Consider the following 14,513-nt stretch of genomic DNA (forward strand, 5'->3'; position numbering starts at 1 on the left):
ATTCTATTGATACTAGGAGCATTGACATATAAGTAGGACTAGCTTTATAGGTAGCATCTGTTTCTTTCTACAGCTGTAATCATTTCTTTATGAATACAATATCACCTGACTTCTTCCTTTGCTCCCTTCATAATTAATGTTAATCTCATGCTAAAAGTCAGCAGGGATCCAGACAATGATCTAGGAAGTCCAGTTCACGTAACAGATCATGCATTTAAAGGTTTATCAAATGGCAAAACACTGCACAGCGGTTTTACAACTCTGAGACGTTATGGCATAGACGACTATAGAAATAAAGCATCGATAGAAATACAGCATTCATGCTCCAAAGTAATCTACCGGAAAGGCACTTTCATGTATATGATTAGCTAACAAAGCAGGTGATGAGGCATGTTTCCTGCATTGTTTTGTGTTGGCACCCCTGCTGAGGCAGTGGATGGGTCTCATGAATGAGAGTTTTGTGTTCAGACAGACGAGGGTGGGCTCAAATCTGTCTGAACATGCACTTGCACTGTAAATCTGGGCTCATCCTTCAGTTGTTTGCTGCCTCAGTGTCCCTTCCAATTTTCCATGACAAACAGCTGTTATTACTACTGAGTTAAAATGCACTTAATTTACAGTAAGTCGCTTGAATACAGTATATATAAAAGACCTAATGCTATAGATATGAGTATATGGTTAGTAAACCATTTGTTGTCACATTGTGAAAATTTTGGAAAAAATGACATAAAAGGTAACACATTGAAGAATTTGACAAGAAACTATGAGACCAAAGGAAGGGAAAAAAATGGAGAAAAGACTAAAGACGAGCTGCGCTCAGTGTGGTGATATGCTGGAGGAGTGAGGAGGGTAGTGAACGCTGCTGAGCCACCATCTCTATTATCACCCGAAAATAATAATAATAATAATAATTCTGATTATACCCAGCAGCAGCAGTGTGAAGTGGGGCAGAGTCATTAAGTAATCTTAACTCAAATTCCACTTACTAGCTTTTGGGGAGCTTTCAACCACATCTCAAAGTCTGCATCTGGGAACGGAGTTTACTCAATTGCTGACATGTAATACAGCTCACAGAAGTTCCATACTCACATATTATGACAGATGAGCCATCTTTGGACATCTCTAAACCATGAGAAATGGTTAAATGATCTGGAAACGGCTAGTAAATGGACGTTGAGATTATATAGATATTATTCCATCGAACTACTATTTTATAAACTATTTTCAGTGGCAACTTTCAGGTCCAACTGTGCAACAAATTTGAATTGAGTTTGAAATCGGCCAGTGTACAATTGTTCAAACGTGCAGTATTTGAGACATAAACCTCAATACAAAGATGATGATGGAGCCCCTGATCTGACAGACATCCTGGCATTTATGTCAGTTTTAACATCAATAAAAAAACACCAAATTAACAGCTTTGCCCTTGTCAGTAAATCAGATTTTTAAATAATAAGATAAATCACATCTGTGAGCCAAATAAGGTTGAAAAACGCCACTGAGATCCAATTGGTTACCAATAAAATAGGAACTCAGATTTTATGTACACTCACCATTTGTCATCCTCCGAAACAGATTGATATCCTTGTTGGTGTCCTTCTGACTTTGCTTCACCTTTTGTCATTTCAAAATACTCGACTTCAGATCAGTGCTAACGTTCTATCTCTGACAGAGGAGCTTGTAGAGTGTAATGGTAACAAGGTGAATGGTAAAAAGTAACAGCATGTTGGACAAATCATTACACTGACTGTTAATGAATCATCTTTGGCAATGTCTTCAAAGTGGGGCTGCACAGGGGTACTCGAGTTCAGAAACACAGCTGTGTCCTGAGTTAACAACTACGATGGTCCTGAGGGTCAAAACGACAACATTTCAGAAAACACAAAGACATTTCACAACACACAACAACATTTCAAAGAACACAATATATCAGATTACAGAAAGGTTGGGACAAAACTTCCCGTTTGGACAGAATCCAAGTTAGTGGTGCATTAGGGATGGCTTGGACGTTTGAAGTAAAGTGGTATGACTTACTTATCCCACGTCAATATATATTACCTTGAGTTGGCAGAGATTGGTACGCCCCCAAGTGGTAGGCATGGAAGCTAAGCAATGACATTCATTCCTTGAAGACCCCACCTCTGATTTGTTAGGTGTAGACATGACCCGTCTCTGATTGCTTAGGCAAAAGGTTATCCCACACCAAAGCATACCCTGCTTTATCGTCCATTTCACTCTAAATGAGATCATCATTTACAAAATGATCATCATGCTGTATTGAAGAGGACTTTAAGCAAATGACTGAGACCATAAACTTATTGGGAACGTGTTTACTGAATAAAACTAGAGTCATTTTCTCAAAGACTTCCACACAAACAGCCAGTGGAGTGACCCCCTGCTGGCCTTTGCAAAGAATACAGGTTTAAGGCACTTATGTATCGGTTTCACTTTTCAGACCTGGAGACAACATTCACTTCCTTAACACATACCGATTTTTTCTTTGGCATGACAGTTAACCACAAGCATAGTGGCATGTTGTCCCAGAAGGAGCTGTTGTTGTTTCTTGGCTAACGCAGTAACAGTAAACTGAAAACTCCTCTTACTGACTGACTTAATAACTCCAACTTGGTGTTAGCATGTTGTGCGGCTAATGTGGCTGGGGGGCTGAAGACGATGCCCTCTTTTCAAGGAAAGAATGCACTAGTACTGAGCGTTGAGATTGGAGTACAGCCATACAGCAGCATCGGAGTGTCAACTCCAACTAAATCTCAGCCCAGCATATCTAAAACAGTTGGATATTAACAAGCTGGTTATTTACAGATGACAGCTATCCTAACGGTACCTGCTGATTCAATCAAATATGTGTAGATGTCCAGATGAGCGTGCCTGACAAATGTGTTAGGCGTTACCCACTTGGATGGGGTGACACTGGATGGCTCGGAGCAAAATATTGCGATCACTCAGGCTCATGTGAGGTTGCAAAATAATTATCATTATAATTATTATGTCTATAAAACAAAGATTTATTTAATATGAAATTATAACAATATAGCAATGTCACGGTCTAATGACATCTATAGAAACTTCAGTTTTCTATCACTCAAGAGGGGCGTCATGGCGTCTGTATGTGCTGTATCTGGTTAAGCTAACCAGCTAATGGTGATGTAAACAAGAAGTGTTATGATGTCATGGTGCCTCAAATTAATCTGTGTGTCGATTGCGTTATGACTCTGAGAATAAAAAGCATTATTGGATTGCTGCTACAATGTTGAATTACATTAGAATAATACATTATTAATTTTGGGTTCAAGTTTAGCCACTGGCTCAACTCCCCCAAGGCTTTTGGGCTCAAATTACCCCACCCCTGGCATTTCAACAAACTTGTATCATCAAGCAGTTTGGAGCTAACATCATCAACAGTACTGCCTCATTTTGTAACCTCCTAAAACACTCCTTCACATGTGAATCTTTCTGATTTGTTCTGATACACTGAATCATGAATCACTTTGCACGGCAAAAGAATGGTTTTTTTTTTAAATGCTTACCACTTATTTTGTGAGCCCAGTCACGTGACCAATTTTGTGTATGGCTGCCTAGAAACAAGGGGTGGCTCAACTTTCCCACAGGCCTAAATGAGCCCGTTCTCCCCTACAGTAAAACAAATGATCTAACAAGCTTTTTGAAAAGATGTTGTACTATCAAATAGTCTTTTATTTTGCCACTATGTGGGCTTATGTAAAACTGACAAGCATGCATATTATTGTAAAGACACCACAAGACCATCAGATACCAAATAAAAATGACTACTTTCTGGCTTTAATTTTCTGGGAGCACAACGAGACTGGGCATGGTGAGAAATCTTATCCCCTTTTCAGATGCTTTTGTTCTTTTGTTAAGCAATGTCACACGAATGTGAATAGAGAGAAAACCGGTCCAAGGTAGCCTTCAAACTCAGCTGAGCTCAGTGTAGCTTCAAACAGGACTCAGGTAAAAATAAATGAATGATATCTTAAATTACTTATAACCACAGCAGATAACATAAAGGGGCACTGCTTTGTGCAACTCAGCCCAAAAACACTGATAATACTATTGATTCATGAAAAACTAACTACAACAATGACACTTTTCTATATCATTCAAATGCATTTTATAGAATAACAAGAGGGAAACAAATGTGCTGCATGTGAACTTGTAGCCCCAAGATAAAGGAGCCCCCCCCTCCAAGTGGTTATCTGTTGTTATCTTGGAAAACAGACAAAACAGACGTTGATGCTCTGTGCCCTCCTCTATTGGTTTCTATTGGTTCAAATGTTAAGACTTGTTATTTCACTCTCAGTTGCCACTCCTATAGAAACCCATTTCAGTGTACTTAAGTGTGGAGAGGAACAGTTTTCTTTAACAAACAGACGAGGAAAGACTTCAACTGCTTAAGGTAAATCATCTTTCAGCTTTGATGTTCTCATTTTATAGTATCTTATATTGACGTTTTGCTCATGTTTTTCTTTTTGCATTAAAGGCAAAAATTAGGCAAGGTCGATATATACATCTATTAGATTGACCAACTAATCTTTTTATTACAATGATTTCAATTTGGAAATAATTACAAACTCAATTTAGGCACAAAAGATCATATGCTTTCACTTTCACTAGGTGCCTAAATGTCACAGCACATCGCCTTTCACAAAAGGACGCATGATTTGGTACAGTCAGATGGCTGAGAAGACTACTTTATGTACTTTATGAGAACAAAACACTGTAGAATGGCTCAACCAATGGCTCAACAGAAAGGGCAGAATGAAATAAATAACTAAATAAGAGTATAATAAATCATTAGCCATAGGAAAAAAAAAATTGTAAGCTTACCATCAAAATCTGTACAGATTTCTATAGAAACAGTTTCCTGTGCTCAATAATGCCTAAAATAAGTAATTAACAGACATGTTGTCTCAGCAGAGCTATTCTTAATACTTTAATGTTAGTTGACAGTTTGCACAGGATATGAGCTTAAAGTCCTAAATCATACCTTAATCATCTTCTGTATACCCACAGAGAAAACAGCAGAGGGCCAAAAAAAAAAACAGTCACAGTAAATTTGCTTGAGGCCAAATTCGAGTTCATAAATCATAGGGTGACTTTAGGTTTGCACACGGGTGAACAAATGCATATCTGAATGCTGTTAGTGGAAAAATGCGACAAGCTCTGGCAGTACAACAAGATTCTTAGTCATACAATGATTCCTTGTCCTCAGAATCATTTAATGATTCTTCTTTTGGGAACAAAAGTATTTCATATACAAATAATACTGTTTTTTGAATTCTCAACTATGTTAAAATAGCCATTATTGAAGGAAATAAGTAGACGTAAGTATAATTGGCGAGTCCAAAGTTTTGATCGGTAGAAAATTCAGCAGACATTTATTTTATTTTATTATAAATTATTATTATTTTATTATTTTATTCTGACCTTGTCAACTGCTGCACTTAAATATTTGTGATGACACAGTTAGCACTTGTCAGTCCTACGCTGTAGGTAAAGTATATTTTGATGCTATACTGACTGGAAATGTAACTGCAGTGAATGGGGCTGTGACGTGGCTAATAAACAGGTCAGCACTTGAGATTTAATCAGCTCATGTAAAGTCATGTGAACTAAATGTAAACAATGATAAACATTATTATTCATGCTAGTTGCTCCAAATTGTTTTACAGACATTCATATTTCTCTTAAATCCTGCTAATTTTAGTGGCTCCCTGATTTTTCTCTAATGAACAATGTATAGACATTCATAGTTCGTGATGAATGTGGTGATCAAATGGCTTTTTATATAGCACCATCTTCAGGTCACAATTCTAGCGTGTTTTTTAACTACATTATTACTGTCTGAGAATACTGAATGGAGTATAACATGTATCCCTGTGTACAGTACCTACTTAATATGGCCTAACAGCAACTTCATGTTACATACTGTGTGACACACTGACATGCACTCATTCAATTCTTACTAAAGGTTGAAATGGACCAAGGACAAAACTCACAGGTGAAAATGAATTTGATGAACCTTGGGACGAGACCAGGACACACTCAGCCCAAAGCTCAGGAGAGAGAGCAGTGGTCCAGCAAGATAGAGTTCATCCTGGCTGTGGCAGGACACATTGTTGGTCTGGGAAACGTCTGGAGGTTTCCGTACCTTTGCTACAAAAACGGAGGAGGTAAATTTTAGATGTTAAGGCCAGGTGTATGTCATATAAAAGCGTTGTTGACAGTTGGCTCGTAGCCAAACATTTTTAGAATGCTAGTCTTAGGTTGGGGCAGAGTTGTGTCCCTGTTCATTAAAAGATATAATTATGCAGCTATGCCCATATGATGAGTGCACGACAGGTCGAAGCAGCTATTTAACCCTACACTAACTTGACTGAGGTAAAATGATTTGATCATGTGACTTTTCTACACTTTCCAAATCTTTCCAAATGAATTCCAAATTCATAAAATGTAGACACTGTGTTTCTTTCATAATGTATGTCTATGGCGAAATTGAAAGGGCTCAGTGGTTGTAATTCCAGAGTTACACACAGCCACATGGCAATTTGTTTAAAAGTGGAACGCACTTCCGGGGGACTTGGTAAACTGCATCTTTAAGCAGTTTATTAGTATTAGTATTAGTATTAGTATTAGTATTAGTATTAGTATTAGTATTAGTACAGTATATTAGTTTTTTTTCAAACTGATGTGTATCTTGGCAGTGGCAGTGATGATGAAGATTTTTTTTACCTCTGTCGATTTCAGTTCAGCTTCAAAAATCATAAAAGTGGTGTGAAATAATATTGCCTACTGCAGCTTTTATGTTAAAATAATTACATCTCTTTTGCAGCCATGGAACCTTAAACAACAAGCTGACTATTAATTAACAGATCATATTATGAGATAAAAATCATTTCTCATCTATTGCAGTTCAATATTTTAACAAGATATCTCGTTTTTATTTCAAAGGTGTTTTCTTCATACCCTATGTTTTGTTTTTGTTCACCTGTGGCATCCCACTCTTCTTCCTGGAGACGTCTTTGGGCCAGTACACCAGTCAGGGTGGAATTACATGTTGGAGAAAAATCTGCCCTCTTTTTGAAGGTAAGGAATGTTTATAGTTTTTTTTAGTAGCAGCATAAATTTCAAAAAAGTATAAAAAATAATTCTGTGTGATACAAAAGAGAAAGCCACCATACATCACTGCTAATGGATATTGCCAGCACAGTTTGAAGGAGATTAGGTTATTGTAACCAGTCTTTAACCCTTTCGGGTCTGTGGGACCCGTTTTAATTTTTTTATGAAGAGCAAAATTATACGATTAATTAGTTTTTCAAACTCAGACTCATTGGCTTTGCCTCATATTGATGAGTCTGAGTTTGAAAAAATGATTAATATAATTTTTCTTTTGATAAAGAACATGAAAACGGATGAAATCGGGTCCACAAACCCGAACACCACACAAGGGTTAAGTCCACTGTTATGGCACTTACAGTACTAGTGGTTTTTAATTTATCTCTCTGTTTTGTTTACTTAAAGCTGCTCTAGTTGATATTTTTATCTAACCAATGCTTCCCAAACACACCAAGACAGAGCTGGAAGTCAGCATTGGACTTGCATTGGTCAGGTCTGTCAAATGAATGCCACTCCGTTACCATACCAACATACCATACCAATATACATACCATCTGGCGTCGCTTGTGTCCGCTAGATGTGTAAATAGGCATCTGCTTGCTATGTTGTTATTTTGTATTGTAATATTTGCACATTTCTAATGCCGATATACAGAATTATTGCATTATACAGTTCATATGTAATTTTGAAAGTCAGTTTTGGCTGCTTTTCATCTACAAACATTAATGGTGTTTATTCATGGTCCTCCAATATGTTTAACATTTCTGTCTATCTGCAGGCTTAGGTTATGGAAGCCAAGTGGTTATTTTGTACACTGGGGTGTACTATATTATCATACTTGCTTGGGCATTTCTCTACCTGTTTTCATCCTTCACGTCTGAGCTTCCATGGGCAAACTGTCACAACAGCTGGAATACAGGTACCAAGATTTTATATTCCAGCTGTGGCATCAGAAACTGTGCGATACGTTCACTTTGTCAGTCAGTTCCAACAACTTCTTTCTTTCTTTCATGTAAGATGGCTGTTTTGAACATCTCAATCAAACATCCCCTCTGCTGTATGCAAATAGCACATCTTCAGTTGTAGAATTTTGGGAGTAAGTAGCATGATTTAAATCACCATATTACACTGCTGTTTTTTGTTGTATTGTTCCTTAATGAACTGTGTTACAGGAGGAGAATCTTGGGCCTGTCCAGTGGAATTGATCAAGTTGGCAATATTCGTTGGGACCTTGCTCTTTGTCTTCTTCTTGCCTGGACATTGTGTTACTTCTGCGTCTGGAATGGAGTGAAGTCCACAGGAAAGGTGCAGTACAATTGTTAATGTTAGTTTGTGATGTAGCCTATGATTTCATGCAAACCCTGTTCTTAAAATATCAAATATTGGTTGTTGGATCTGTCTTAGGTGGTCTACTTCACTGCCACATTTCCTTATGTGATGCTGGTGGTGCTGCTTGTTCGTGGTCTTACTTTACCGGGGGCCAAAGATGGAGTCATGTTCTACCTCTACCCCAACCCATCCCGCCTCACTGATCCAGAGGTAAAATCTTTTCTGAACCTTAACCAAGTGAGGTTAGCGGCTCTGTCAGCCTGTATTTAAGTACATTGCTACCTTGCTATCATTTTGCGGCTTCGCAGAAACCTTCGATAACAGAATTTCATCACCAGTAGCAATTAGTAGTATAGAAATGTAATTCCTAGGACACTTGAATCTTGACAAACCTAAACTGAACATAATGTCTTTCTACTCCCTCAGGTATGGATGGATGCTGGCAGTCAAATCTTCTACTCCTATGGAGTTTGCACAGGTGTTTTGACATCTTTAGGAAGTTACAACAAGTACAGCAACAACTGCTACAGGTTTGGATGTTTGGCCATGTTAACTGAATGTACTCTGTATTCAAGTATTTACTGCAGTTAACATCAGAGCACAGGTTTACAATATTTTTTTCCATTTTTCACCCACAGAGACTGTGTTTACCTGTGCCTCTTAAACAGTTTAACCAGTTTTATAGCAGGCTTCGCTATCTTTTCTGTGCTGGGTTTTATGGCAAAGGAGCAAGGTGTGGATATATCGATGGTGGCTGAATCAGGTATGGCAGGTTAATAATACTTGACAGAAACTCAGAGTGACACCAAATATTGTAAGAATGTGACAATACCTACCCACGTACCTTTGCAGGTCCAGGGTTGGCATTCATCGCTTATCCTCGTGCTGTGGCCCTGATGCCTCTTCCTCAGCTTTGGGCTATTTTCTTCTTCGTTATGATCATCTTCTTAGGATTGGATAGTGAGGTACGGCTGTGTACCAAGTCTGTTTGGAATTTAATCATCAGATTTAGACACCAGGTTACAATTCTTTTGTATTAATGCAAAATAATCTTTTTCATGTCTCTAGTTTGTATATCAAGAGGCACTCGTCACAACCATCTCGGACTTGTATCCTGCCATCTTTCAAAGCAGCTGTTACCGCAAGCTCCTTCTTCTCGCCATTTCTGTTGGAAGTTTCTTTGTGGGCCTTCTGATGATCACAGAGGTGAGTTGTGATATTGACATCACTGATTAATTAGCCTTTATTTACAGAATAAATGTAATGACGGCAGATACTATTTCTGTAAAAACAGAAACAAACAAAACAATTATGGGTAAAGACATAAAAGAGGAACAGATGACATAAAACAAGCATGAATAATACACTTTTGTGGATGTAACTTGTTTGCTGTATGTGGTACAAACTTATACAATAACATATTGGAAAAACAGAGAGTGTGAATGGCACAATGACAACCTTGTTTTGACTTTCACCAAAGACTCATTTTCTTCTTATTTGCAGGGAGGCCTTTATATCTTCCAGCTATTTGACTACTACGCCTGCAGTGGGATGACACTCCTGCTTTTTGCAGTTGTTCAGTCTGTCTGTATTGGATGGGTCTATGGTGAGGAAAAATTTTCTAAAATCTGCTGTAGCTGCTGTTGGCCCCCTCTTTATAAGCTCATGCTGTACAGCCAAGTAGTTTGTAATAAATAAATAATAAAGTAATAAATAAATATGTTTTTTGCCACAGAAAATTCTATTCATGTTTGACGTGTTACTCTAATATTATTTTCTGGTGAAATACTTGTGAAAAATTATTTGAATGAAATAGGGACAAATCAGTGGTTTGATTAACCTCATCACAAACACATGATACCTGTGAGGGTTCACAGACAGTCTTGCTTCATGTTAAGGGGGCACAGACTAAAATGTTGAGAACCTCTGATTTAAACCCATTTAACTTTATTTTGAATGCAAGTTGAGGCTGAATTTTGAGAACCTGTATACAATGATCACCTGGAATATTCCAGATTGATGGAAATATTTCACTTAATGCAAGCATTATAGCTTTGGAAGTGTGTTTTAACGCGTAGACACAGAACACAAAGCTAATATTGTTTTACAGCATGAATGAAAACAGCAGTGTTGGCCCTAACACTCGTATAACTAACACTACATATTTTCCTCAGGTGCAGATCGTCAGTACGATAATATAAAAGACATGATTGGATATCGACCGTGGCCTTTTATTAAATATTGTTGGCAGTATTTCACACCGGCCGTCTGTACTGTAAGTATTGGAAATGTAGGCATGTCTGCCTTGTAACTTTGTTCACGTTGCCCTAACAAGCGAGTGTATCTGACAGCTGCCAGACACTTCTGTCCTGAAGGTAGTCCATGTCTCAACCAGATGGAAACCAGCACCACTGATGGGGTGCTGCATTGTAACTCAAAGCTGTTGAATGTCATTTTGAAGGAACCATTTAAAGAATCTGTGAAAGTTATAAACAGATCACTGGCTTGTTTCCTCTGAAGGAATATTTAATTGTACAATGATCTAAATAACTTTGATATATGATCTGCAGCCTCCACACTCACTTTATGAAAAATGATGAGACCAAATTCAGATACAGATTGTCAAAATAACACAAAAAACAAAATCAAGTTGAGTTGAGTAATGTAACTTGAGTTAAATCTAAAATGTGTTTTTTTTTAAATTTCAGTCTAGGGAGATAAAAACAACTGGCTATTTACTGTATTGCAAGTTATCAGCAAAGCAAGTTATGAAGGCTGTGTGTAATCTTAAGATGGATATTAACAGTCAGCAGTTTTTTCCATCTGAACAAAAGTCTCACTCTGCATTGTGTTTTCCTAAACTCAATAAAATAATCATAGCTGACTGTGACCTTGCTGTTCTGTGTGTAACATAAATGAGAGTGTGTGTTTTTATGTCTTCTCTCTTGCTTGTATTATTTTAGTGCACATTCCTCTTCTCCCTGATCAAATATACCCCGCTCAAGTTCAACAACACCTATGAATACCCCTGGTGGGGCTATGCCATTGGAGGATTCTTTACTCTCTCTTCAACGCTCATGGTTCCTCTGTGGATGCTGTACGCTGTGATTGTCACTCCAGGAACACTGAAACAGGTAAGTTTACAAAAGTAAATCAGACAACAGAGCTAGAATGGTTACAAACTAAAAACTAATTAAGGTTGTAATACATTTCTGGAAATGCCTCAATTTATGTGTCTCTAACACGGTAACTGAGTGAATGATTGTAACTGAAACACTCAAGCATATACAGGTAAATAAACTGCACCACACATACTTTACAATCGCCCTCTGATCTGATGCCCCTATATGAGGCATGACACGAGTAATGTCTGCTCAGGCTTCACTGCATGAAAAAACGTGTGACTCATGCATGTAAAAAAAAAACCCATTCACTTCTGTGAAAAACAAATTGTGAAAACTGTATTGTTGTTGTTATTGATTTTGAGCCTAGAACCTGCCCATACTGACTGTTAATGTCTTTCATGGAGAAACATGATTACAGTTCAGCAGATGAGTTATTTTTAGCACAGTTAAAATACTCTAGACATTAATAGCAAACTGTCCTTCTCTTTTTCCGCACAGAGACTGAAAACTCTGTGCACTCCAGCAACGGACTTACCGACTGCATCAGTAAAGAAGGCGTCAAATAAAGAAGTATTCCAGACTTTCACAGACTTGCACACATTGCGCATGACAGAAGGCCTTGATGACAACGGTGACAGAGCCCAGAGATCGTCTGTTATTTAATCTGCAAAAAAAAAACCCAGCTGAAATGGAACCATAACTGTGAGATGTGTGGATCCTATTGGGGCTGTGACATGTAAAAGCAACTTCTCCCTGCGGTTTGGAGGTTTACCTTTGAAATAAACTCTACATGGACACAGGCCCATATGCTATTTAAAAACGTGTGCAAACAACATAGTATGGACTGTGAGCAAAGTTGTTCCAAAAACTAAACAAAAGCTTAAGAACGCATGCAGCTTATACATGAACATGGACAAGTCATAAAACAGTCTCAAATTTATAGCAAATGACATGCTTTAGGCAAGATTACAGATCTATTGATATTTAGCCCTTAGTCTGATTTGGCCTTTTCAAAGTACAACATAAAAATGATTTATATCATAATTAGCTCAACACAGCTGTATGCATCACGTGACCATGGTAATGCGGTTATCGTCACAATCCTAGACCCTACAAGCAATAATACTTGTTAGTCTAAACTGCCAAAAAACTATTCATGAGAAACACTCATCTTAATATATTACAATGTTTGTATCATCCGTTGTATCTGCAATAAGTTAATCTATTCTTCCTGGTTATAAATGTAGATCTATTATTATTCCTCTTGTGTATTCCTACTTGCAATATGTTTCTGATAACAATTTACGTTACAGAGGGTTTTGGAAATCACACAGTAAGAACTGTTCTTTTAAAATGGTACTTTAATAGCCACAGGATATTTTATCATTGTTGCTAAATGAATGGGTCTTCTTGAAGCAGCAGAAAGATAATGACCAATTCATGTGAATCAGGTATGTTGGACGGGGGAAATATCTAAAGCATACAGGACAGTGGGTGTCCGGGACCAGGGCTCTGCTACACGGGGGCTCGGAGAGGTGAGCAGGCGCTGGAGACAGAGACGGAGCACAAAGCAGAGTGCTGGAGTTCGGATAAAGGGATATTATTATTATATTGTCGTTTTCACTAGCATTTATATTTGGTTTCTGTATAGTACTACGAATAAACTTTGTTTTATAAAGTGAACGAGTGTCATTTACTTTGGCTTATTTTAACATTCAGACAGACAACTTATTTCCTGTTCAGCAGTTTTTACCTGTTGGTATACTTACCCAATTAGTGAGCTTGTCTACTTCATGGCTACAGTATGTTTCCTAGAACAGGCTCTCCATATTTCAAACCATCTTACAGAGTCATTTGCCCAAAACCCTTTGTTTTTCTTCCCTAAAGAACAGTTTTTATTAAATGTATTGTCATTTTTAAATGAATCAAATCACACATACTTTATCAGTTCATGAGCATTTTTCCACATTTACTTTCCTTTGCCTGCTTGGTAACAATTTTACTGTACCTTGAAACACATATCTGACCCTGTTCACAATGGTCATTACCTATTCTATGGTTTGGCCTCTGGGAGGCGCTGCAGGTTTGTTGTAAACATCCTTCTTCAAATGTGTTTCCTAACTGCACTGCTGTCTTGTGGATTACCATACACACAGATGGAGGAGAGGCCATGAGGCTGTAGCTATGTTCTTTCTAATTATGAGTGATGAAAAGAAAAACTACAACAGAGACTCTGGTGAGTTTCTGTAAACCTTGCATGCTTAAAGCTGTAAATGAAAATTCATAATACCAGCAGGAACTTTTCTGGCTGGACTGATGAGATGATAGTTTTGGTCACCCAGACAACCAAACACTACTACAATACTAAGTGCATACAAGTAGTGAATTAATGAAATACAAATCATAGTGAATCACCAAAAAACAAGAGAAGTATGTAAATTGTATTAATAAATATGGAGTGAAACTTTAAACTGGTAATTTCACACACTTTTAAACTAAAAAGCAACACAGTATGAGTAAATATATTAATGATGTTCATATTGTAGCAGTGATGACTTTACTCCAACATACAACCACATTAAAGAGCCACCAGCATTTGCTTGCTGACACTGGTCTGTGCTGAGCAGAATGAAACAGACCACTAGGGGGCGCTAAAGCAACACATGCAAACATGCAGTCATGGTAAGAATTACTTCACTCCCTGATCATATGGAGCTCTGTGATTTCACGTTTTACAGTCGGGGAACACTGTCAGTATAGTATAGTATAGTATAGTAATAAAAGATACCCAGCACACCCAGTGTTAAACCACACTGCTGTCACCTGTTCTGCTATTAAAAACTGCTCTTTTCCAAATGTAAAAAACAATATGGAGGTGGTTTTTATCCTGTAAGAGATCCTCACTCA

The 14,513-nt window shown here is 37.7% G+C and overlaps 1 protein-coding gene across 2 annotated transcripts; it reads left to right on the forward strand.

The window, feature by feature from the left end:
- The first annotated feature begins 4,347 nt into the window (after window positions 1–4,347).
- On the forward strand, window positions 4,348–13,289 carry slc6a22.2 (solute carrier family 6 member 22, tandem duplicate 2). 2 transcript variants are annotated; one of them, XM_070851625.1, is made up of 15 exons: window positions 4,348–4,432; window positions 6,008–6,209; window positions 6,988–7,122; window positions 7,931–8,071; window positions 8,170–8,248; window positions 8,325–8,457; window positions 8,557–8,691; window positions 8,908–9,011; window positions 9,120–9,244; window positions 9,334–9,446; window positions 9,550–9,687; window positions 9,985–10,087; window positions 10,656–10,756; window positions 11,445–11,615; window positions 12,105–13,289. In XM_070851625.1, exons 2-15 carry the CDS (start codon window positions 6,014–6,016, stop codon window positions 12,267–12,269), a joined length of 1,839 nt encoding a protein of 612 aa, XP_070707726.1. In that variant the 5' UTR covers window positions 4,348–4,432; window positions 6,008–6,013; the 3' UTR covers window positions 12,270–13,289. The 2 variants fall into 2 exon arrangements, with proteins under 2 accessions (XP_070707726.1, XP_070707733.1); XM_070851632.1 differs by lacking the exon at window positions 4,348–4,432 and adding an exon at window positions 7,612–7,645 and having other exon boundaries at window positions 6,095–6,209.
- Window positions 13,290–14,513: the final 1,224 nt, after the last annotated feature.

This window comes from Pempheris klunzingeri, chromosome 2 (genome assembly GCF_042242105.1).
Source record: "Pempheris klunzingeri isolate RE-2024b chromosome 2, fPemKlu1.hap1, whole genome shotgun sequence".
Taxonomy (NCBI): Eukaryota; Metazoa; Chordata; class Actinopteri; order Acropomatiformes; family Pempheridae; genus Pempheris; species Pempheris klunzingeri.